The 26,951-nt window shown below is 41.6% G+C and overlaps 1 protein-coding gene across 23 annotated transcripts in view; it reads left to right on the plus strand.

Annotated features, from left to right (window-relative positions):
* XRRA1 (X-ray radiation resistance associated 1) overlaps positions 1–26,951 on the plus strand; it is an 80,099-nt gene that overhangs the window by 31,724 nt on the left and 21,424 nt on the right. For 17 of the 23 annotated variants that reach the window (XM_082411236.1, XM_082411250.1, XM_082411239.1 and 14 more), the window contains 4 exons: positions 6,421–6,549; positions 7,307–7,524; positions 18,530–18,570; positions 21,901–22,026. In XM_082411236.1, coding sequence (XP_082267362.1) covers positions 6,421–6,549; positions 7,307–7,524; positions 18,530–18,570; positions 21,901–22,026 — 514 coding nt within the window. The other 6 variants (XM_082411245.1, XM_082411243.1, XM_082411253.1 and 3 more) reach the window with 6 other exon arrangements.

A 26,951-nucleotide genomic window follows, 5' to 3' on the forward strand; every position in this document is an offset into this window, starting at 1 on the left:
AAAAAAGTGTGGTTATTCTGTCAGTTGCTTAGTATGTCTATTTATACATTCAGGAACTGGGGATATAACCACACAGTAGGTTTGTGACTTCACTGGGTCCATTCACAGGCTAAATTTCCATTTTCCCATCAGATCTTCACAATCCCCCACTTTGCATGGTGGGCCACCCATGCCTTTCATATCCCCAGGCATTAACACCAATTTGCAGATATTTTCTAGTAACTAGTAATCCTTGAAAGCAGTGTTCATTAGAACTTTCTGTAATGTTGGAAATGTTCTATATCTGCATTGTCCAGTATGGTAGCCACTAGTCATATTGAGCACTTGAAATGTGGTTAGTGTGACTGAGGAGCTGAATATTTCATTTTATTAAGTTTAATTAGTTTTAATTTAAATGTAAATAGTCAGGAACTGAATGAGAGACCATGACTCTCCCTTCGGGCAACTCAAATCACTTTTTTTTTCTCACCAGATCTAGAGTTTTTGGTTATATAGATCACCAATAATTCCAAATCATCTTAATTCATTAACAGAAATTGAAGTTGTTTGAAGCTAGTCTTCAATCCCTGCAAGGAACACACTGTTTCTAGTTCACACTTCCTCCTAGGATTTAGGCCTCCACTGCCCTAACTTAAAACAGGGGCAGTTGATCAGGGCTCCCTTTCTGTAGCACACCCTGGACTCCAGTTTTTGGCCTCCTGGGCTAACAAGGTTGTCAGAATCTCTGCTCAGCTTCTTAGCCTCTCACCCACTTCCATAGTTAGCGGGGAGCCGTAGGGTAAAAGTGGCCCCAAATGGCACATGAATCCCTTTGGGTTTCCTCCTTCTTCTAAATCTTGGTCCCCCAACTTTTCACAGCTTGTTAGTTCCCAGATGTCTTAAAGAAGATTATTTTTAATGTATATATTTTGTCTGGATTTTATAGTTTATACTTAGGGGAGAGTTGCCTCACGTTATTTAGTCTGCAGGACCCAAAGCCTTTCCATTTATTTTGGCTAGGTGCCTGGTATGGAACCATTTTAAACTAAACTTAACTAGTTGGATATTTTATGAACCACTCTGACAATCCAAATTTGGGCTAGAGTTTTCAAGAGGACCAGCCTGCCCTCGCCCCTCCCCTTCTCTGTTCACTCCAAGGTAGTTCTCCCCTGCTCGTGGGATGAGGGGAATGGGTTTAGTTCTGGTTCACTCTGTTCTGAGGGTACCTGTCTTTAGGATCCCAGATTCACGTGGGGGGTTCTCCAATTACATGCCTGCCTTCTCTTTGTATAAGATAGCAAATATCCTTAAGGCAAAAGTGGCTTCTTGTGCTCAGTTTCTGTCTCTGGAGTTTTAGATTGTGGCACACTACTTCCTGACTGTCTTTGCATCTCTTACATGGTTTTATTTATTTATTTTTAAAATTTTTATTGGAGTATAGTTGATTTACAATGTTGTGTTAGTTTCAGGTGTACAGCAAAGTGAATCAGTTATACGTATACACGTATCCACTCTTTTTTAGATTCTTTTCCCATATAGGTCATTACAGAGTATTGAGTAGAGTTCCCTGTGCTATACAGTGGTAGGGCCTTATTAGTTATCTATTTTACATATAGTAGTGTGTATATGTCAAGCCCAATCTCCCAATTTATCCCTCCCCCCTCCTTTCCCCCTTGGAAACCATAAGTTTGTTTTCTCCATCTGTGACTCTGTTTCTGTTTTGTAAATAAGTTTATTTGTACTCTTTTTTTAGATTCCACATATAAGTGATATCATATGATATTTGTCTTTCTCTGACGTACTTCACTCAGTATGGTAACCTCTAGGTCCATCCATGTTGCTGCAAATGGCATTATTTCGTTCTTTTATATGGCTGAGTAATATTCCATTGTATATATGTACCACATCTTCTTTATCCATTCATCTGTCGATGGATATTTAGGTTGCTTCCATGTCCTGGCTGTTATAAATAGTGCTGCAATGAACATTGGGGTGCATGTATCTTTCCAAAGTATGGTTTTTCTCTGGATATATGCCCAGGAGCAGGATTACTGGATCATATGGTAGCTCTAAATGATGGGTCTTTTTTTCTTTTTATACTTTATTCATCATTCTAGTTGTTTTCAAGTGGAAAGTCTTATTACATAAAGTAAGGCAAGTCTCCACCACTCTGCACTTCCTAGTTCTTTACATATAAGAAAAGGAGAATAAATGTACTCCTGCTTACTCCTGCTTACATCAGGAGAATAAATGTACTCCTGCTTACAACTGAAATAATTATTCTTTGAAAGCGATGAGACTCCAGACAACTGCTATGGTCATTTCCTCCCTGCACATCTGTCCACACTCAATATGCTCTATGGATTCCCCTTTTCTGCCAGTCTCTTAAATCTTGGTGGTCCCCCATTGTCCACTCTCAACCCACTGTTTTTCTTAATCTTTACAGTCTTTCTTAGTGGTCTCATCCCTTCCCAAGTCTTAGTTATTTCTCTACTTCACTTCTGTCTTCTGAGCTGTACGCCCATGTATCCTGCTTATCATACCAAACTCATCAGACACATGCCCATGCCAACATCTCCTCCTCCTGCGTCCCTGTCCTCAGTGGTGGGCACTGCTCTTCATCTGCTGTGCAGTTGTGCAGGCTAGAAACACGGTCAGCAGCCTGAATTCTTTCCTTCCTCACCTTGCACATCCATTCAGTCGCCGGATTCTGTGCATTGTACTTCCTAAATTTTTCTTAAACTTGCCCTTTTCTGTTATCCTCCTGTTTGGTTTTAGTCTCCAGTTTCTCACCTCCCAGTCCATCCTCCTCACCATCAGCCAGAGTGATGTTTCTAAAATGCACATCTGATTCTATCACCGCCCTGCTTAAAGTCCTTCCGCAGCTTCCCAACATTCTAAACTCCATTAACATTGATTACAAGGCTTTTCAGGACTTGACTCTGCCTATTTCTCCATCCTCTGTTCTCCTTCCTTTTTTCCATTTCACAACATACCTCATCTATTCTGAACTATTTATATCTCCATTTCCGGGTAGATCACAGTCTGTCTGGGTGAGTTAGGGGAATCATATTTGACCTACTCCATCTTTAGACTGCTCTCTTACTTGTTTTGACTGACAGCTGATACTTTGCCTCTCCCATTAGGCCTATTCCCTTTCCCCCTTGGACCTCAAGAGTCGGCTCTTGGGCTTGACCAGCACAGAGCAGAGGGGCATTGTGACCTCCTTTTTTCTCATCACTATATGCCTAATAATGCCACTTGAAAGAGCACTAGCTTTTAGCAGCCACATCATAAGTCCTTTCTTACACAAACAAGCTGTTAAGCCATGTCTCCCTCATCCTGTGTTTGCGTGGGGGGTTTTCTGTATCTTATCACAGAAGCTGAACTGAATTTGAACAAACATTAGTGTTTGCTAAATTTTGTCTCGTTTGCTATAGTCCTTGGTCTAGTCTGTTGAACAATAATTTTAGCCTAATACAAAGTCTTACAATGTAAAGTAAAAGAAATCCTCTTCCATCATATAGATAGAGGGAGGAACTGACTGGGCCCAGAGATGCTTGGCACCAACTAGAAATCACACAGCAAGCAAAGCAGCAGCACCACCAGAACCAGAGCCCAGGGCTCCTGATCCCCACTCCCATGCTTTTTCTAATATGGGGCACGAGTTCCCATTCCTGAATGGGAATCCAACCACTGGGGCATACTTCTACCTGCTAAAAAATTCCATTAAAACCATCAGATTTTAAATCGTATCAATTCCTTTTGCCAAGAGAAGGTATAATAAAAATAGCACTACTCTGAACAGCTGGAAACCTCGGTTTCTCCGTTACTGACAGACTCCTGCCACTTCAAAAAGCTCTTCTCCCAAAACTGCCACGGGAAGGGCTCACTGGGGGAGTCTGATGCTTTCCTGTGAAGCTTTGCATCTTGTCTTCCTCACCTACCTATTGATGGCCCCCCCTATTTTAAGACATCTATTTTAGAGACAGAATGAAACTTCTCTATGTTACAATTAGAGTTGAACTTTAAGAAGGTTTGTTAGGGGGCTTAAGAGGAATTTTTTGAAGGCTTATTTCTTAGCTGTTTCATATTCCACTGGAGCAAAATAAAGATTGGCCAGTTATTTATAAATCAACAGAGCTTCTGGGCACCGTCCTGTAATTGCTTTCAGGTAGATTAAAACATCAGTGTAGGAAAGTTGGCCCTTTCAGGAAGAGGCAAAGAGTCATCCATGACCCTGAAGAGTACCATGAACTAAAGGCTTCTTTCCTTCTCTGTTGAGTTTCTCTGGTCTTTGGACTTCAAGCCTCTTCCCCCACACCTTGCCAGGGCTCTTTTGGAAACCATATCTGACCTGTGCCTTTTTTTTAGTCAGAACTATCATGGCTATAATCTACAGAAATCCATCAATATTAGAGTAACAGAAAAGGAGGAATTTACTATAAGAACAACGGGGCATCTAACAGCCATGCCTTAGGGACGTACTGAATGTAGGTCCTGAGCATTGTGGAACAGCCCAGAAGTTCTGTCTCTCAGCTTTCACATATGCTCGTCCCTGTGACTCGCTCCATTTGTCTTTACGGGTGAGCACCTGTCTCTCTCTGGGCCCCGTGATGGGCCACACATGACCGCCCAGAGCTCCTAAAAATATTACAGCTCCAGCCACAAAGCAATGATTTTTCTGCTGTTCCTCTCCCTCTCTCGCAGTTCTTAAGAACATGGCAAATTCCCTCTCCATTCTTTTTTTTTTTTTGGCCACGCCATGCAGCTTAAGGGATTTTAGTTTCCCAGCCAGAGATCAAACCCGGGCCCTCAGCAGTGAGAGCATGGAGTCTTAACCCTTAACCGCTGGGCTGCCAGGGAATTCCCTCCCTCCCCATTCTTCATGGTTTCGCTTAAACACTGCCTTCCCTGGGTCCTCCCCACCGGGGTGGGTGACTCCCATCACGCGTCACGCCTGCCTCTGCGGAGCATTTGTCTCACTGTGTGCTGTGCATCCGTCTCCTCCACGAGACTCTAATAAGCACCTTGAGAGGGAGATGTGTTCTTTTTCTCTTTGTATTCCCAGTCCCTGGCTCCACAAATACGTGTTGAAGAAATTCATGAGTGTGAATGAATGAATGAATGAATGAATGAACGACTACACGGCTGGATATATGCTTTCTCTAAATTCATCTTTGAAATATTCCTGCCTTTAGGTGTACTCTTACAATCCTTTTGGACTTTTGAACTCATTGCCTACCTTTGTCAAGTTCTCTCCAGCCCAGCCAACAGCTACCCTTCCACTTCCCCACCCTTTAATCCACAGAGAGCTTGAAGATGTGATGTGAGAGGCGGGTGCTGCAGTGGAAAGGGCCTGGGGTTTGGAGTCTAGTTTGAGCTCTACAACTTTCTGGCTGTGAGATTTTGGGCAAGTGACACTGAGTTTGAATTTCTTCATCTGAACAGGAGATGGATAACACCAGTCCTTCTCAGTGCTATTCTAAGATGACATGTATAAAACAGCTAACAATTCCAGGAATGCAGTAGGCTCGGAAGAAAGGCTGCTTTCCTGTCCTCTTATTGTAGGCACGTCTGTGATTTACATATGTGTATGTGTGTTTTGTGACTGGATATCCCTATGTGTTTGTTTTCGTGTATACAGAGGATGGAGTTGGAGGGAGGAATGAAAACACGATGTGAGTCGTCTGCCTTTTGTGTGCTTAAAAGTAAATACCTAGGCCTCATCCACCTGGGGACACAAATGAGGTCACATCATTGATGGTAGTACCACCATCAATGATGCCACCACTTCCTGCCCCACCTGTGTGATTCAGGACTTCAGCCTGTTAAATCCCACTCTCAAGTGTTTCTGGGAATCCTCAGAGAGTTTGAATTTAAGAAAAGACTTCCCAATTCCATACTGATGTGTGCACTTTACAAAGTCACTTTAGAGGAGAGCCTCACTGCGGCTAGGGATGGTGCCCTTCATCCTACCTTACCCCACTTAATCTCTGCCAAGGGCATTGTCTCCTGGTACTTCCGTGGTTACCACTTCTTGGGGTGACACAGCATACTTGGGAGTCTGCCCTGACCCAAAATTGTGTAGTGTTGTTCCTACAGAATGCTTCCCCTAACTCTGTCACCCTGGTGTTTTCCGTGAACATTACTAGTGCCCCTCCATCCTGCTGCAAACTGGTCTCACTGAGTCCATCAGTGAATATGTGCAACCTTTCTCCATACAAAAGATTGTATGTGTGAGTGGGGTTTGGGGAAGGGGGTCAGTTGAAGAGGGAATTACACCTTTTGGTCCCTCACTGCGGAGACCACTCTTGGGCACTAGAGAAGTTCCCAAGCTGGTTAGGCCTCTTGATTGATTTCCTATCCTCCATTTCTTCCTGGGAATGGTAGCGCTTGTCCCCTGCCCTTGTTCATTACCCAAGGTCTTTGCACCCACAGGGAGGCGTATGTAACATCGCTGACCAGCAAGAGGTACATCCTGAGGTTCCCGGCGCTAGAGACCCTGATGCTGGATGACAACAAACTCTCCAACCCCAATTGCTTTGCCAGCCTGGCCGGGCTCAGGAGGTAAAGCTACAAGCCTCTCTCTGCAGGGCCCTCTATAACCCCCAGCCTTGCTCACACCTTGAGTGCTGCTCTGGAAGCCAAAATGCCTGGGTTTAAATCCCAGCTCCATCATTTATCTCTGCTGTGTGGCCATGGGTAAGTCATCTCCCCTCTGAGCTTTAGCTCAAGCCAAAAAAGTGAGGCATCAGTAAAGATATTTCTGATCATGTGACTGGATTAGAAGCAGTAAAGAGAAAGGAGGGTAGGAGGTGATATGGGATCCTGACCCTAAGAGAGGAGCCAAAAAAAAAAAAAGAATCAGAATCAGAAAGGTAAGTTAAACTCTGAGCTCTACCTGTAGTTGGCCCTCTGTATCTGGGTTTTGTGTCCACAGATTCAACCAACGTAGAACCCACAGATATGGAGGGCTGACTATATTTGGTTAAAGTAATGAAATGCTGGCATTTAAATGGTTAAGTTTTAGATCCCTGGAAAATTTACTTTGGATTCAAATACCATTTACTGAACACTACTTTGTGGCACCGTTTACATATTGTCTCATTTAATCTTCACAAGACCCTTGAAAGGTTAATAAATACTATCCCCATTTTAGAGATAGGGACATTGAGGCCCAGAGAGGGTAAGTCACTGGCTCAAGGTCACGCAAGAGGAGTAACTGTCGAAGCCTGATTCCATGTTCTTTCCCTAAAGTTGCTTGGTAAATGTCCCTGAGGTATCATTACTGCTGTGATTCTATGTTCACTTTCCTTAATTGAAGACTGAAGAAGTTAAGCCTGGACCAAAACAAGATTTTCCGGATCCCGTACCTACAGCAGGTTCAGCTCCGAGATGGGTCTGGAGACTGGGTTGGAGGCAGGGGGAGTCCCAGGAAAGAGCCCCAATCCATGCTGCAGCCCAAGTCGTGGATATTTGAGGCCTCGGATGACCAACCGGATTATACTGTACTGCCCATGAAAAAGGATGTTGACCGGACAGGTTAGTGATACCACTTGTTGCAGATGCTAGCCCCATGGTGTGAATAAGCTTCCAAGAGTTTATTCTGAGAGTCTGTGGCTCCCTGGGGAGCTGCTGCTTTTCAACTGCTGGGCCAGGGGAGATCGCGGTCCTACATGAACTATTTCTATGACTTCCTAACTGGTTCTGTCAGTGAAGATGCTTTTACAACCCAGTTACAAGTGGATTTTTTCCTTTTTATCTCAAATAACGAGAAACTGAGAAGTAAGGCTTTCCAGAGATGGTTAATTCTGGGGTGCATTGATATCCTCAAGGGGCTCAGGCTCTTTCCATCCTCTCCTCTCCATCCTTGGCCTGCTTGCTTGTCCTTCTTGCTTGTCCTTTTAGGCTGGTTCCCATTGAGGTCTCAAGGTTGCTACCACAGTCCCAAGAATCACATCCAGATGGCAACATTTGGAGGCAGAAAATGAAAGAAACGTTACCTTTATTATAAACCAAAATCCCTTTAATGCATGAGTGTATTTGTGGATTACATATTCTGCTCCATTGATCTAATTCTCTATTACTGTGCCAATACCACACTGTTTTTCCTTAACATTTATTTTAAATTGAGGAATAATTTACATAGAGTAAAATACAGAAATCTTGTGCAGAGCTTGAGTTTTTACATATATATACTCTTTTAACTATCACCCATATTACAATATAGAACGTTTTCAGCATCCCATGTGGTACCTTCCCAATCAGTATCTCCTCTAAGAATAACCACTGTTCTGACTTCTGTCACCACAGATGAGTTTTGCCTGATTTGAAATTCATGTATCACTCAACGTTAAATCTGTGGGATTCATTCATGTTGTTGCCTATGTCAGTGGTTCACTCTTTTTTTTTTTCTCTTTTTTATTCCATTTATGCCACAATTTATTTACACTTTTTACTGTTGATAGACATTTTGGTTATTTCTATTTGGGAGCTATTATGGATAAAGCTGCTGTTAACATTTTTTTACACATCTTTTGGTGGACATAAGCACTTGCTTCTGTTGGGTATATACCCAGGAGTGGAATTGCTGAGCCGCAGAGTGTAAAAGTTTGTTTAGCATTAGTGGATACTGCCAAATACTTTTCCAATGGGGTTGTAGCAATTTTCAATCCCATATTAATGTAAGAGATTTCCAGTTATTCCATATCCTCACAAATACTTGGTACCATCAGTCTTTTTCATTTTACTGGTTTTGGTAGATAGGTAGTTATATCTCATTGTGGTTTCGATTTGCATTTCTCAAGTGACTAATGATGTTGAGTACCTTTTTATATGTTTATTGGTCACTTTGATATCCTCTTTTGGAAGTGCTTACTCGCCTCTTGCCTGTATTTAAATTGGGTTGTGTATCCTTTTTGTTGTTGTTGTTGTTGATTTGAGTCCTTTATATATCCTGGATACAAGTTCCTGGTAGATCTGTACATCACAAAAATCTTTTCTCAGTCTGTGGCTTGCTTTTTCATATTACTGGTGAATTTTGGTGAACAGAAGTTCTTAATTTTAATGAAGTTCAATTCATCAATCTTTATATATAGTTAGTGCTTTCTATTTCCTGATCAAGACTTTTTTGCGTGTCTCAAGCCATGAAGATGTTTTTCTATATTTCCTTCTAGAAGCTTGATTATTTTAGTTTTTACATTTGGTCTATGATCTATCTAGAATTAATTTTTGTATATAGTGTGAGGTAGAGTCAAAGTTAACTCTTTTATATGGATATCTGATTGACCCAGCACCATTTGTTGAAAAGACTATATCATTTTCCCTACTGAGTTGTTGGGGAGGCATTGTGGTAAGGTGGGTGACAGTGTATGTATCTAAACGACTGTAGCTTTGTAACAAGTTTCGACAACTGATGGTGAAATTCTACAGCTGTGATGTTATTCTTCAAAATTGCTGCAGGTATTGTAAGACCTTTGCATACAAACAATATGCAAATTCTATGCAAATTTTAGAATCAGCTTATCAACTTCCAAACAAAATCCTGCTGGGATTTTGATTGGAATTGCATTGAACCTACAGACCAATTTGGAGAGAATTGCCTCATTAAAATAATATATCCTACCATTTTTTAGATCTTTTAAAATTCTTCTCAACAATGCTTTGTAGGCTTCAATGGCAAGGTTATGCATATCTTTCATTAGATTTATTCCTAGGTATTTGGTCTTCTTTATGCTATCATCAATGCTATTGCTTTTTATATTTCATTTCCAATATTGAACATGTATCCAGTAACCTTTCTAAATTCACTTATCACTTTTAGTCATTTGCAGGTTCTTTCAGATTATCTATGTTCATGATCATGACGTTTACAGATAATGACCATTTCATTTATTCTCTACCAATCTTATGCCTCTTATGCCTTTTTATTTCTTTATTTCACTGGCTAAGACTTTAGTACGATGTTGAGAGAAGTGGTGATAGTGAACATCCTTATGTTGTTCCCAACCTCAGGGGGAAACTGTTCAGTATTTCAAAACTATGAGTTAGCTGTAGATATTTTTGTAAATGCCTTTTATCAGATTAAAGAAATTTCTTTGTTTACCTAGTTTGCTGACAGTTTTTATTATGCATAGGTATTGAATTTTGTCAAATGCTTTTTCTGCATCTATTGAGACAATCATGTGATTTTTCTTTAATCTATTAATATGGTTCATTACATTGATTTTTTTTAAGTTCAGTTGGTATCTGTCACCATACCTAGTTACAAAAAAATTTTTTTCATGTAATGAGAACTTTCAAGATCCACTCTCCTAGCTACTTTCAAATGCACAATACAGTATTGTTAACTCTAGACATCGTGCTACATTCATTACATTCCCATATATAACTGGGAATTTGTACCTTTTCACCCCCTTCACCCATTTCGCCCACCCCCAACCCCCTGCCTCAGGCAGCCACCAGTCTGATCTTTATATCCATGAGCTCAATTTTTTTGTTTTGGTTTGGGTTGGTTTTTGTGTTTTTCTTTAGATTCCACATTTAAGGGAGATAATATGGTATTTATCTTTTTCTGTCTGGCTTATTTCACTTTACATAATGCCTTCAGGGCCTAACCATGTTGTTGCAGATGGCAAGGTATCATTCTTTTTTACGGCTGAATAATTTACTTATGTGTGTGTGTGTACATATATATAAAATCACATTTTCCTTATCCATTCATCCATCGATGGACATTTAGGTTGTTTCCATGTCTTGGCTATTGTAAATGATGCTGCAGTGAACATAAGGGTGCATTTTATTTTCTTTGGGTAGGTACCAGGAAGTGGAACTTCGGATCATATTGTAGTTCTGTTTTCAGTTTTTTTGATGAACCTCCATACTGTTTTCCATAATAGCTGCACCAATTTACATTCCCACCAACAGTGCACAACAGTTCCCTTTTCTCCACATCCTCGCCAACACTTGTTATTTCTTTTCTTTTTGATAACAGCCATTCTAACAGGTGTGAGGTAATATCTCATTGTGGTTTTGATTTGCTTCTCCTTGATGATTAGTGATGTTGAGCATATTTTCATGTACCTGTTGGCCATTTGCATGTCTTCTTTGGAAAGATGTCTATTCATATCGTCTTGATTGTTTGTTTTTTTGCTATTGAGTTTTCTGAGTTTTTTAAAAACATATTTTTGGATAGTAACCCCTTGTCCAGATATAGAATTTAAAAATATGTTCTCCCATTCAGTAGGTTGTCTTTTCATTTTGTTGATGGTTCCCTTTGCTGTGCAAAAGCTTTTTAGTTTGATATAATCCCACCTGTTTATTTTATATCAATTTTTGAATGTTGAACCAGCCTTGCATTCTCAGGATAAACCCCACTTGGTCATGATTTAACTTGCTGATTGATATTTTGTCAAGGATTTAAAAATCTATGTTCAGGAGATATGTGGGTATATTATTTTCTTTTGTTATAATGTTCTTGTCAGGATTTACAATCAAAGTTATGTGTGCCTCATAAAATGTGTTTGGAGAAATATTCACTGTTTTTCTGTTGCTTGGGAAAGTTTGTATAAGATTGAGATTATATCTTCCTTAAATTTTGGAAGAATTCACCATGAAGCCATCTGAGCTTGGGCTTTCCTTTGTGGGAAGAGGTTGGAATTATTAAAATTCAGAAGCTTGGAAGAGAAGCCCTTTAGAGCTTGGCTGCTGGTGTCTCTGAGCTCAGACGGACCTCATGGAGCTGAGACCCCAAATCTCTGCAAGGAGGAGACTGACTGCCTGGTGCTGGTATCCCTGAAGCTGGTTTATAAAGGTTGGAAAACTGCAAACTGGATTCAGCTGCTGCTGGGGAGAGACTTGCTGAAGCTGGGATGAAGTGACATTACTCCAGCGACATTCATATCACAAGCAGTCGGGAAACCCATGGGAAGCAGACTGGTGGAAGCAAGCCTCTTCTTCCTCTTCCAGCTTTGCAGTCTCCCTCTAGCCCCAACCCCTATTGTCAGAGTCTAACAGGAAAGCAGCTGGCAAAGCAGAAAAGTGGTTTTCAGAACCCCAGCTCCAACATTCCAAAGCAGAATAGAGAAGGGTGGGTTTGGAAGTAAAAAATAATAGCTTAATAATTGGCACAATTATGTTATTCAGATTTTCCCCAAGATTATTTTTGTGTCTACTTGGTTTGCTAACTTTGGAAACAGGTATATTAAAGTCTCTTACCACTATTTTGGGTTTGTCAGTATCTCCTATGTTTCTGGCACTTTTTATTATTAAATTGGTTCAGTTCCATTATGAGGATCATGACTATTACCTAGTACATTGTATCTTTTAATCACTGTAAAATACTCCACCTTATCTTAATACTTTTGGCCTCAGCCTGGGCCTCCGTTTTGTTTGATATGAACACTTATTTTGGAATATCTCAAAAACAATATAACCCTCCTATTTTCCCCAATATGGGTCTTTTACTTTTAATAGAAGAATTTAACTCACTCACATTGTGATTATTGATGTTTTGATTTATTTCTATCATCAGTAGTGTATATTTTCTTTTTTTAAACGTTTAATATATATTTTTTTCCCTTTTTTAAATTAAAATATAGTTGATTTACAATATTGTATTAGTTTCAGTTGTACCTCAGAGTGATTCAGTTATACATATATATGTATATATCTATATTCTTTTTTCCCGATTATTTTCCATTTTAGTTTATTACAAGATAGTGAAAATAGTTCCCTGTGTTATACAGTAAATCCTTGTTGTTTATCTACTTTATATATAGTGGTATGCATCTGTTAATCCCATACTCCCAATTATGCCTCTCCCTTCTTCCCCTTTGGTAACCATGAGTTTGTTTTCTATATCTTTGTGTCTGTTTCTGTTTTGTAAATAAGTTCATTTGTACTATTTCTTAGGTTCCACATATGAGTGATATCATATATTTGTCTTTCTCTGTCTGACTTCCTTCACTTAGTATAATCTGTAGGTCCGTGCGTGTTGCTGCAAATGGCATTATTTCATTCTTTTATATGGCTGAGTAGTATTCTATTTGTGTGTATCACATCTTCTTTATCCATTCATCTGTTTATGGACACTTAGGTTGCTTCCATGCCATGGCTATTGTAAATAGTGCTGCTGTGAACATTGAGGGTGCATGTTTCACTTTGAATTAGAGTTTTCATCTTTTCTGGATATATGCCCAAGAGTGGGATTGCTGGATCATATGGAAACTCCATTTTTAGTTTTTTAAGGAACCTCCATACTGTTTTCCACAGTGGCTGCACCAATTTACATTCCCACCAACAGTGTACAAGGGTTCCCTTTTCTCCACACCTGCTCCAGCATTTATTATTTGTAGACTTTTAGATGATGGCCGTTCTGATTGGTGTGAGGTGATACCTCATTGTAGTTTCGATTTGCATTTCTCTAATAATTAGCAATGTTGAACATCTTTTCATGTGCCTGTTGGCCACCTGTATGTCCTCTGCTTTTTCATTTTTCTTGTATATCTCAGACTCTATGAATTCAGGAGAAACAGTTATCTACCGTGGTCTTCAAGGGCTGTTTTCACGTGGGAGCATCCCTGTGTAGCCTGCTCGTGCCCAGTGTTTTTGGTACGAGGCCTGTGTTTAGTATGGATGCCTGCCACGTCTTTCCTAAAGGTCTGCTGGCCTTTGTCCCCTTGATAGAGGGGGTGCGTGTGGTGTTGTGGTGACCAGAGCCTGCACTGGGTATTAGGCGGGGCCTCCTCTTTGCTCTTTGGTTGTCTCAGCCCTGTTGGGGGCAGGGTCTGCTCCCCAGCTGTTCGAGTAGAAGCCCCCAGATCCAGTTCTAAGCTTTGGTGTGAGGTAGGTGGGACTGGAGTGCTCCTACTGGGAAAAGAGCCACTGAGTGTTCTTCCCTAGGAGCTGTCTGCCAGAACGTGTGATTCTATGATGCCACCTGCCACCCGGTGTGAGTGCCCACAGAGATCACTGTTGCTGGCATTGTCCTGGGTGGTCGCCTCTGCTTAGGAGCTCCGGTATTCAGCTCAGAGGTCCCTCAGGCACGCATGTGCTCTCACAAAGCCGCTGGCGCATAAACCTGCAGGAACTGTGTCCCCTAAGCCCACAGATAGTCAGCTCAGATCGCCCTCGGGCCTGTGTGTGCAGTCCTGGCCCCCAAATCCTCCAGTGAGAACCCACCACAGCTGCATCCCGGGCGCCAGCAGTGGGATTGCCGGTAATCAGCTCAGACGTCCCTCAGGCGTGCATCTGCCCGTGGGGCCACCAAGTGCACAGAACCTGCGGCGACCAGAGCCACACCTGCTGTGAGCACGCTGACAATAAGGCTGCTGTGGTGGACCCATGCCCCTCCTTTCCCGTGTTGACAGTGGGGCTCCTCTGCTGGACTCACGCTCTGTCCTGCATGTGCCCCCAGTTGCGGGCTGGGCCACGCTCCAGGTGCTTCGGGCTGTCTCCGCACAGCCAAACCTAGTCCTTTCCCGGGGTCTGTTCTCTGAAGCCCAAGTTTCAGCACCCAATACGCACACACCAGCAGGCGCGTGTCTCGGTCTGGGAAATGCAGCAGCGTGGCCAGGACCATCTGTGCTGGTCAGTCTCTACACTGTGGGGCTGCAGGCCAGCTCCCACACTCTCCTCTCGGGCCTCTGAATCTCCTTGTCTGTCCTGGCGGACCTCCCAACTGGTGAAGGAGGTTCCCAGGGTAAGGGAAGCTTTCCTCTTTCACAGCTCCCTCCCAAGCATGCAGGTCCCATCCCAAGTCCTCTTCTTCTCCCTTTTCCCTTGCTCCTACCTGGTTACATGGGGATCTTTCTTGCAGTTTTGGTTGTATGAGATCTTCTGCCAGCTTTTAGTAGGTATTCTGTGAGAACTGTCGTGGGAGGAGGTGAGCTCCACGTCCCTCTGCTGCACCATCTTGATTTCCTTCTCCATATGTTTTCTATTTACCATGTTCTTGTCCTTCTTTTGTGCCTCCTGTGAGCACTGAGTGTTTTCTTTTAATTCTACTTTTTCTCTAGCTGTTTAAAGTTATACATCTCATTTCTATTTCAATAGTTACGCTAGACCTTTTAATCCACATATTTAAACTCACCTTTGTCTATCAATACCTAGAATCAACCAAATCCAAGTGTTATTCTTTAATAAGAAAAAAATCTTAATATGTGTTTACCTACTCCGCCCTACCCCATCACTTCCCATAAAGTAATAAACACTAATAATGATTTGAGTGGTTTTAATTTTTTTAACTTATGCATCAACAATTACACTGAGAGACTGAACTTTCAGTTTTACTTACTTCTGTACTCACCACGGCTGCTCAGGTCTCAGATCTTCCTCCTTCTTACATTCCCTGTTGTGTGTCTATGTATAACTTAGGAGCAGAGAGTTGATTTAATAATAAAACTCAGGTTATTAGCACTTTAACCATTAGTCTTTATAAAGCTCCTCTTGCCCTATTTTATTTTTTCTCCTTCATTCTTAATCCCTACCCTCATTTCCCATTTTCATGTAAGTATCTGTTTTTTTTTGCTGGGTATATTTTCCTGGATATATGGATGTATCTTGTAAAATATATATTATTTTGTGTGTAATGTGTTTTTAGTTTATATAATGGTAATAATGCTGTTGAGCTCATTCTGTTACTTAAGTTTTTTCACTCAGCACTGTTTTTAAGATTGTTCTTATTGCCGTATGCCCATCCAGTTCTTTCCTTTTATCTAATGCGTACTATTCCACACTATGCTCTAACCACACTTTAATTCATCTATTCCCTTGCTAATGGACACCTAGGTCACCTACCTTGCGTATGTTTCTTGCATGTACCTCTGTGCCAGAGTTTTTCTGGAATATTTACCTAGGAGTGGTTTTGTTGGATCACAGAAGATATGCGTATGTAGTTTAAAGAAGTGCCACCTGATTGTTCTTCAAAATGGTGGCTCTAGTGTACGCTCACACCAGTAGTACATCAGGGTTCCTGTTTCCTTACAACCTTGCCTGCACTTGATATTCCCCAACTTTTTAATTGTTCTAAGTTCTGTTATTTTGTAGGTATAAAGTGATATTTCATTGTTTTAATTTCAATTTTTCTAAATATTTGTGATGTTAAGTATTTCTTCATTTACTTAGCCATTTGGTTTTCAACTTTTATGAATTTCTATTTCATCTCCCTTGATAATTTTAATATTTTCAATTTCTTCTTTTATTCTGTCATCACCTGTCTGTTTACTTCATCTGTAATGGTAGAGATGACATTTTGAAGAGAAGTTCTTAATTTTGATTTAACTAAATGTATTAGTTTGCTAAGACTGCCGTAACAGAGTACCATAGGCTGTTTGTTTTAAACAACACATATTTATTTTCTCACGGTTCTGGAGGCTGGAAGTCCAAGATCAAGGTGTTGTCAGATTTGGTTTCTTTTGAGGGCTTTCTTCTTGGCTTATAGAAGGCTACCTTCTAGCTGTATCCTCATTTGGTCATCCCTCTGTCTGAATTGTCTATGTCCTAATCTCCTCTTCTTACAAGGAGACCTTTCATATTGAATTAGGGCTATCCTAATGACCTTATTAACCTTAATTACCTCCTTAAAGGCACTGTTTCCAAATACAGTCACATTCTGTGGTACTAGGGTTTAGGACTTCAACATATGAATTGGGGTGGGGGGGAACGACACAGTTCAGTCCATCACACCAAATCTATACAATTTTATCTTATGGTTTATGCCTTTGGGTTCTTGTTTGAGAAGTATCTCCCTTTCTCATAGTCACAAAGATAGTTTCCTATTCTGTATTGCTTTTCATTTTGCTTTTTGAATGATTCTTTCAAAGAGGGTTTACATAGAGTAGATTTTTCTCAGCCCATAAAATATCCAAAATTACCTTTATTTTGTTATCATACTTGAATGCTAGTTTGCTGAATAGAGAACTCTAGCCTTAAAATAATTTTTACTGAAAACTTTGAAGATATTACTCCATTGCCTTCTAAATCCATTGCTGCCAATGAGAAGTCTGGCACCAATCTGATTCCCATCCCTTTGTAGGAAACCTATTTTTGCTCCCTGGAATCTCTTAAGATTTCCCTTTTTTCCTTTGGAAATTTGACTAAGATGCATCTGGGTGTGCAGTTCTTTTTTGTTTATCCTGTTAGATACTTTGTATTCTTTCCAAGATGGTTTCCGTCATCTTGGAAAAATTTTCTTTCTTATCCCCTTTCCATTCTCCATTTTATGAATTGGCTCTTCAAATGGGTCTTTTCTTCTGTACAACATATTTATTAAATATTTTATTTGATTATCATACTTTAAAATTACAAAATTATTAATAGTTTCTCTTCCATAATGACTGATTTTGTTCTAGAATGAAATAGCCTTTTGAATTCCTTAGAGGACATCAATTATTCTATTTAAAGTTTTTATTCTTTTGGTTAAATTTTGTTTTTTTCAGATGCTAGTTCTTCTTTTATATTTCATAACTTTCTTTCATATTGTTAATTTTCCTCAGACATTAGGAAGTGCTTGATTGTGCATCTTTCTCTTGAACAGTCTCCAGTCTGAAATTTAGAATGCATGTTCTGGTTTCTGGAGTTGCTTCCTGTAATTTTGGGGAGGGCCAGGACATGAGTTTGGATAGAGTGCACCTCAGTTCATCTTTCTAGATATGGGGGCTCTCTATCTTCCCAGAAGATCACTGCTTAGCACCTACACTTGTGACCACGGCCCATCTTTCAGCTAACTCCTACTTTGTTCCTTGCACAAACCTTTCCCAAATTCCTTTCAGACCCTTGTCATAGGAGTTGTTTATGCCATGTGATGTTCCACCCATACTATTGCTTATTTCATTTTAATGTAACCTTCTCAGCATAATATCATTAACATGTGGAAGGGATCCCATTAGTCAGGGCAAAGGTGAGCGGTCCCTGCACAGGATCCAGTCCCAGCAGAAGCTTTGCTTTATTAGGTTGAACTGAGCTCTTTATTGGCTCATCTTAGTCTGATGATCCCAAGAAGGAAATCACTCTGCAGCCTCCTCCTTAGTTACTTATCTCTCCTGAATTCACTGTCTTAACACACTCTATTTGTACTAATATAACAAATAGTATTTTCAAATCCTCTGATAGACTATCTTTTATATACATTTTTCTCTTCTAAGACAGTTGGTTTGCCTTCTGATCAATACTGACTGCCCAATAGTTCTGAGGCTCAAAAGAGTGTGCATGTTGCAAAGTCAGGAAGAAGGTCAGTGTGGCTGAAATATAGTGAGTGAGGGGCAGGATAGCATGAGATAAGATTAGAGAAGTAGGCAGGGGCCAGATTAGGCAGGACCTCAAAAGCCTGGCCAAGGAGTTTGAATTTTTTTCTAAGCGCAAAGGGCTTATTACCTGACACATGTCACAGCTGTTCCTCTTCCCATTTAGCACTGAACCTCAGGACCAATGAGTACTCCCTCTAGGAGGTACCCTGCTGCATACAGTGGGTGGTAGACCCAGACCCTGGCCTCTCCGGGGGTCAGTTAGTGCTCTCACCAACCTTCATTCTGTTTCTCTTTTATTTCAGAGGTTGTGTTCTCATCTCATCCTGGATTTTCAACCTCAGAGGTAGGAACTGCCTACTTTATATTTGCATCCTTGAGTCAGAACATTAATTTTAATAAACAAAAATAGGTTAATGGAGCCATGAGAGGCATTTACATATATAACACTGAGGAGGCCCATTCACTGAACCGACCATGTTCCAGGCACTATGCTGGCCTATGGAGATGCAACAGCGGACTCAACAGACAGGTCCCAGACCTCACACTGCCCACAGACTAGCTTCCACTGTTCTCAGATGCTGTTCAGTAGTAATGGTTGCTGCCTCAAGTGATCAAGCTGGCATTGAAGTGAGGCTGCCACCAGGATGAAGCCCAATAGCTCCCTAACAAGAGCCCCCGCCCCAAAGCTAGAGTGAAAAAGAAAAACAAAAAAAAAACCCAAAGCTAGAGTGATCCTGGCCAAACACACCACCATCCGGGGTCTAATCCTTGGTGTCACAGGCCTAGACACTTGATTTTTGTCAGCACAGAAAATTGTCTTTTCTCTCAGGGTAGATGCTCACTAAGCAAGCTCACGAAGACTGACACGGTAACTGAAAATTTATTTATTTATTCATTTATTCATTCATTCATTTATAGTAAGAAGTACCACTATACAGTTAGCCAACCTGCATCCTTGGGACGCAACTCAGTATACCTCCTCCCCACACATACAACTGGGTGAGAAATTATATCAATTGCTATATTATTGCCACTTAACAAACCAACACAATTGTTGACTTCAAACAATAGCAATTTATTATTTCTCACAATTATTTGGGTTGGTTAGGTGGTTCTATTGGTGTTTAGCCAGGGCACATGCCTGCAGCTGGCTGGTTAGCTGGGAGCTGGACTCATGGACAGCTGGCACGGCTTGGCATCCTTTGTTGTCTTTTCATCCTGGACTTCTTTACAGCCTGGTGGCATCAGGGTTCCAAGAGAGCAAGGCTCTGAAATTCAAACAATGGCATTTTCTGTTGATCAAAGCGAGTCATAAGGCCAGTATACTCCTGCAGTACAATTCTGATGCTAGTCACCTGGAATTAGCATGCGTCCCACAAGTTAAAGGCACAGTCCCCAATAAGACTGCCCTCACTTTAGACACTAGCTGCAAGTTTGGGGGCCCCCAGGCTACTTGACCTACTGGCAATAAATTCTAAAGTTCCAGTGATCCCCTCTGGTTCAATAATTTGCTAGAACGACTCATAGAACTCAGGAGAGCACTATACTTACAATCACAGTTTGGCTATAAAGGATACAAATCAGGACGAGCCAAATAAAAAGGCACATAATGAGGGCTGGGAGGGTTCGGAACGCAAAGCCTCTTTGCCCTCTTACTGTGGAATGAGAGTGTGTCACCCTCCCAGCACATCTGATGTGTTCACCAACCAGGAAGCTCACTTGAGCCGCAGTGTCCAGAGCTTTCATTGGAGTTTCATTACATAGCCACGATTGATCGAACCATTGGCCACATGATTGAACTCAGTTTCTAGCCCCTCTCCCTTCCCCAGAGGTCAGGCTGGCTCAACTCCAATCCTCTGATCACGTGGTTGTCTTTATAGTATGACCAGCCGCCATCCTAAGTCATCTCATTAGCGTGAACTCAGGTATGATCCAAGGGTCATGCATAACAAAGACATTCCTATCACTCAGGAGATTCCAGGGGTTTTAGAAGGTCAGTGCCAAGAACCCAGGACAAAGACCAGACAAATTCTTTATTATACAGCAGCCAGTCTAGTTTCAAGGGGTTAGAGATACAGACTCCACGTCTGAATGGGAGGAGCAGCAAGGTCACACAAGGGCATGCATAAGGGATAGAGGGGCTTGTGGCCACAGAATTAGGTTGCTTAGCGCTCAGATCCCAACTGTGTGGCATCTGAGAATGTAGAGAGTGAGTTGAATGGTTGAAACTTTTAGCGGCCTCTCTATCAATGTCAGATACATCCCCCTCTAAGACAGGGCCCTTTCTGTCCCCAGCAGAGCCAGTCATGCCCTCAGATCAGGACATTCCTGCCCCTGGACAGGGCTAGATAACCCCCAAGCCTGTCTGGCTTTTTCTTCTCTGTGCTCCAGTCTGACTTGCCCCCTTTGGCTCACACAGCCTCGCTCCAGGTAGGAAATTGCACAGTTGAGGAGATACCTTACCAGACTACCACCACATTCCACTCAGCCTCTTGGAGATTGCATTCAGATTTTCTTGAGAGGAGAGTTCCCAAGCACCATCACTGGTTTCTGTTTTACTGTCACCCATGATTCATCCGTCTCACTTGTGGCTGTACAAGTTGGACCCCAGGAGGGGACAAAAATACTTGGCCAATAGTAGGTGCTCCAGGGACTTCCCCAGCGGTCCAGTGGTTAAGACTCTGCCTTCCAGTGCAGGAGGCGTGGGTTCGATATCTGGTCGGGGAACTAAGATCCCACATGCCGTGGGGTGCAGCCAAAAACTTAATAAATAAATAAATAAATAAAAAATAAAAAGGGATTGCTGTAAAAAAAAAAAAAAAAAAAAGTAGGTGCTCCACAAATGGTCATTGAATGAGCAAAGGAAATTTAAGTGACTTGCTCGAGACTACACAGCAATTAATGGAGCTTCGATGAATCTAGTTCATCTGAACCCAGTCGTTAGCCCAGCATCTGCCCTGTGATGTCCTTTGGCTCCATCTAACTCAAGGAATCAGTGAGTGAACTGAGTTTGGCATGGTTAATCCAGCGACTTCCATTTTCTACTTGATCAAACATGTTGACCCTAAGGCAGGCTGAGTTGTGCTGAGAGACCATGACGCTGCAAGTGAGCTAGATGCACTGGCTACACCCAGGCCCCACAGCCTGCCTGAAATCGCCCAGGACTTAGCTGTTGTTTTATCTCGGAACGAAGAGCCTCCACTGTAGGATGTGGACTAGCCCGTCAGAGCAGGTGTTCAAGGCTCAGGTCACTCCTGCTCCGTCTCCTCACTAGGAAAAGTCCCCTTAACAATGCAAGCCCTGCCCTTTCACCTTCTGGAGAAACTTTAACCCAACTGTATAGAGGGGCAAGTTCAGGATAAGCCGCTGTAGGGCAGAAAGTGGGAGGTGAGAGCAAAGAGCCTCAGCAGCGGTACACTGCTGTATTGTACGTTGGCTTCAGAGAACTTGAAACTGGAACTTTGGGTGCCAGAGAACTAGCTCACCATGTGACAGGAAGCTTGGAGCCAGAACTCTGGGCCCTTGGTGACATCCCCCCTTATGACCCTGGATGTCTCTTTTGACCCAGCCTCTCTAGAGTGGTCACTCTTTCCACCACACTCCCTAGGAAGGGTCTGTTGGCCCACTTCTTATCACCAGGGCACTTTGACTTTGACTTTCTTTTCCTTCTAAGACAACCAAGGTATGTGCACTTCCTCCCATATTTGAGACTCTTCCCGTGAAGTCACTGAAGGCGAGGAACCAGACGCTGGCCCTGCCCTTCCCAGAGCTGAGGCACCTTAGCCTGGCCTACAACAAGGTGACCCTCTGCTTCTCTACCTCTTTCCTCAGGGGCACAGACGGGAGGGTGGGGTGTGAGCTGCTCTGGCCTGAAAGCCAACCCTCCCGTTCCCTGCATCAACAGTATGCAGGCTCAGGAACTCTCAGGGTAGGGGGAAGCAGAGGGCATGCAGGCCAAGGCAGGAGTCCATCCATTCAGTCACAGATATTGATTTAGCACTTAACATGTGCCAGGCTCTGTGCTAGGCACTGGGGATACAGCTGTGCAAAGAAAGGTTCAGCCTCTGAATCTGAAGACTGATACTGGACAAATAATCACAGTATAAGACTGCTCAGTGTTATGAAGACATTCACAGTGCTATGAAGTAAGTGACAGGGCAGGGGGTCTCACCTAATATTTGGGATCAGGGAAGGTTCTCCACAGAGTGGTGTTTAAGCTGAGATGGGAATCAGTGAGTTTAGTGAGGTGAAGAGTGAGGGTAGAGTGAAGTGAGGAATGTTCTAGCCTAAGGGAACAGCAGATGTAAAGTCCATGGGACAGATTTAACATGTGTTTCCTTAACATGTTTTATGTTAACATATTTTTCCAACAGCCATGTCCTATAAAACTTCCAGTAAACCCTACTAATTGAGCCCTACTCAGGTGTGAAATGCAGGCAACTTTTAAGGTACTCTGCTTACATTCCTTCTGAGGCAAGTGATTAGTACAGCCAAACTTCCCGAGTGTTTTCTTCTAAGAGTTATAATTTTAGCTGTAACATTTAGGTCTTTGATCCATTTTGAGTTAATCTTTATATATGGTGTGAGATAGGGGTCCGGCTTCATTCTTTTGTATGTGGATATGCAGTTTTCTCAACACCATTTATTTATTTTTTTAAATAAATTTATTTATATTTGGCTGCATTGGATCTTTGTTGCTGTGTGCGGGCTTTCTCTAGTGGCAGCGAGCAGGGGCTACTCTTTGTTGTGGCGCGCGGGCTTCTCATTGCAGTGGCTTCTCTTGTTGCAGAGCATGGGTTCTAGGCACGCGGGCTTCAGCAGTTGTGGCTCGCAGGCTCTAGAGTGCGGGCTCAGTAGTTGTGGCGCACGGGGTTAGTTGCTCCACAGCATGTGGGATCTTCCTGGACCAGGGCTCAAACCCGTGTCCCTTGCATTGACAGGCAGATTCTTAACCACTGCACCACCAGGGAAGTCCTTCAACACCATTTATTGAAAAGACTGTTCTTTCCCCATTGAGTGGTCTGCTCACCCTTGTGGAAAATCAGTGGGTCATAGATGTATTATGGGTCCTCCTTTCATTCTTGAAACTGGTAATTTGTGTCTTTTATTTAATTGATCCAAAATAGTTAGAAGTTATCCCTTTTATTGACTCTTTTTAGAAAAACCACTAAGCTAGGTGCTGGTTTCTTTGGATTTCTCTATAGTCTGTTTTTCCATTTCATTGATTTCTGCTCATAACTTTATTTCTGTCCTACTCACAATGAGCTTAATTGGCTCTTCTTTTTCTAGATTCATAAATAGTATAATATTAGATCATTGATTTAGACCTTTCTTCTTTTTAATATAAGCATGTACAGCTATAAATACCTTCTTTAAGCACTGTTGGAGCTGCGTCCTATAAATTGTGTTTTGATTTTCATTCAATTAAAATATTTTTATTTTTTTGTGATTTCTTCTTTGACCCTTGGGTTGTTTAGAAGTGAGTTGTTTTATTTCCAAATACATGGGGATCTTCTAGATAACTTATATTTGTTGAGTTCTAATTTAATTCTGTTGTAGTCAGATAACATAATCTGTAAGATTTCATTCTTCTGAAATTTATTTAAACTTATTTTATGGTCCACCCTATATTCTAGCTTGGTGAACATTCTGTGTGCACTTAGGAAAAAAATGTATATTCTGCGGTTTTGGGGGATAGTGTTCTATAAATATCAACTAAGTTAAGGTGGTCGGTGGTGTCACTCAGATCTTTTATGTACTATTGTTTTATTTGTTCTGTTAATTATTGAGAGCAGTATGCTAAAATCTCCAGCCATGATTGTGGATTTGTTTATTTCTCGCTTTAGTTCTGTCAGTTTTTGCTGCATGTATTTTGAAGCTCTACTCTCGGGTACATATTCCTTTAGAATTTTTATATCTATTTGATGTGTTTATCCTTTTGTTATTATGACTTGTCTTCCTTTGCCTCTAATAATACTCCTTGTTTTAATGTCTGTTTTGTCTGATTTTAGTATAGATGCACAGCTCTCTTATGCTTACTCTCTGCATGGTGTATCGTTCTTTCCTTTTACTCTCAACCTATTTATAGCTTTGTATTTAAAGTGTATCTCACTGAGACAGCATATAGTTGGTTCTTGCTGGGATGCTGCAGCATTTTCTCAGCATTCCTGCTCTATCCTCATCTTGCAGCCTTTTCTGTGTTCCTACACCTCAGAGGGTTTATCTCCACACTCTTGTTCTTCCCCCAGCAGTGACTGCTTTTGCTTGTTACTTAGTGCTTGCTAGTCTGGTGGTAGGGTGCCAGTGGGAGGCCCCTGTCTTAAGTAGGCCCTGGGTTCCTGTGTCTCAAGGATGGACCCTTCTCAGTGGTCCTACCCCTGTCCCAGCAGTAGGTGACTTCTAATGTAATGGGCCAGGTTGAATTCCTCCCCTACCCCAGGAGTAGCAGGTTTTAATTTTTTCCCTCCCCAGATGCAGGGCCCTGGGCCCAACAGGGTTTGCTGACCTTCCTCAGCAACTTAAGGCTTTTGTTCACTAGGGAGCAGGGTTGGCAGGACTTCCTGCCTTTCCTACAATGGCAGCTGCTCTCCTCCTCCAGGCCTACACCCCAAGGAAGGCTTTCTCCAGTCTCCCTCACTGTGTCCAGTCTTTTGCCTACAAGTGGGCGTGAATTCCCCTTGTGTCTGCAGCTCTCAGGAGTTCTATTCTCCTACTGTAGCCCACACTTGGCCTTTAGCAATTCATTAAAAATTTTAGCTGACTTCTTCTTAAATACTTAAATGGCACTCATCATCTCTTCCTCCCACGTTCTGCCACAGGTGAGCCAGGGTCCGTGTCCCATCCCTCCTTGGAGGTGCCCTACTTTCCTTATATTTCAGGCCACTTGATTGCCCTGAGACCTTAGCTCTCTGTTGGACTCAAGAAAAGTTGTGCAGGTGTAGGTTATTCAGTTTTTATATTGTTGTTAGGAGACGAGCAGCAGTCTTTCCTTTTTTCTACATTTCACTTGAGTTTTTAAACATTTTTCCCCTTACATATATCTTTTTGTCTGTGATCAGTTGTCTACTGCCAGAATGTAGGTTCTTTTGAGAGCTGTGACTTTGTTTTGTTTACAACTATTTCATCATCTTTTCAAATAGCACCTGATACATGTTAGGTGCTCAGTATGTTTGTGAGATGAATGAGTGATGTTCTGATCATGTCAAGGAGTACTCAGGCAACCTGTGTTGAAATTAATATTCAATTTATTAAAGTTAAAAATTTTAAAACCAGTTATGCCTTCAAAAAGAACTTATATACATCTAGAATATGCACTTAGAAATCTAGTAATTTTTGTGCCAAAAGTAAAATAATCACTTTCACTCCACCTTTAACTAATATTTACTTACTTCGTAAGTTTGACTATTAAGTTATATTCACCCTAACCCAATGAAAAATTGGGCAGAAATTTCAAGGTGTCATTGGAATCTGAATTTATTTCCAGGGGCATTTAACTCACCTTATGAGGAACAGGCTAACCTGATGGTCAAATTCTGCTTAAAATAATCAGCCAGAATCCTAAGCCCGTATCTTTCAGCTGGGACTTAATTTCACAGAAAATATGACACACGTGCCCTGAATATCTTTCAACTTTCCACCAGTTTTTTTTTTTATATAAATTTATTTATTTATATTTTTGGCTGCATTGGGTCGTCCTTGCTGCCTGCGGTAGTTGTGGCAAGTGGGGGCTACTCTTTGTTGCGGTGCATGGGCTTCTCATTGTGGTGGCTTCTTCTCTTGTTGTGGAGCACGGGCTCTAGGCATGTGGGTTTCAGTAGTTGTGGCACGTGGGCTCAGTAGTTTTGGCTCACGGGCTCTAGAGCGCAGGCTCAGTAGTTGTGGCGCACAGGCTTAGTTGCTCCGCGGCATGTGGGATCTTCCCAGACCAGGGCTCGAACCTGTGTCCCCTGCGTTGGCAGGTGGATTCTTAACCACTTCACCATGAGGGAAGTCCCTCCACCAGTTTTAATTGTAACTTGCTTCAACTTTTTAGCTACCTGATTTGGATGGATGTAATTTTGCATCCTGACAAAATTAAATTCTCCATCCCCCATTTTGTGGTGACTGCTTCTTGACTACTTGATTTGCACAAAAGCGACTCTGCACCCTCTTTAACCATCATTATATAGTCATTTATCAACACATATGAGGTTTATTCGTAGATTCATCTTCCTTCCCTCTTTTTCTACAGTCTAGATAAGAAGTCAGCAAAACTTTTTCTGTAAAAGAGCCAGATAGTAAATATATTACTCTGTCACAACTAGTCAACTCTGCCCTTGTAGCACAAAAGGCAATACATAAGTGAATGAGCATGGCAGTGTTCTAATGAAACCTTATTAAACAGATAGGGACCTATATTTTGGCCCACAGGCTATATCTGCTGACCCTGGTTTTTGTATATTCTTTGGCTAAGAGTGATTCTTAACATTTTTAAATGGTTGAAAAAATCAAAAGAAGAATAATACTTCATGACCCATGAAAATTATGTGAAATTCACATTTCAGAGTCCATAAATAAAGTTTTGTTGGAAGAGTCACCACACTTATTTACTTATGAATTGTCTATGGCTGTTTTTGTGCTACAACAGCGAAGTTGAGTAGTTGCAACAGAGACCGTATGGCCTGCAAAGCCTAAAACATTTATTATCTGGCCTTTGACAGAAAAGGTTTGCTGACCCCTGGTCTA

Source organism: Balaenoptera physalus (genome assembly GCF_965194825.1).
Source record: "Balaenoptera physalus genome assembly, chromosome: 10".
NCBI classification, from domain to species: domain Eukaryota; kingdom Metazoa; phylum Chordata; class Mammalia; order Artiodactyla; family Balaenopteridae; genus Balaenoptera; species Balaenoptera physalus.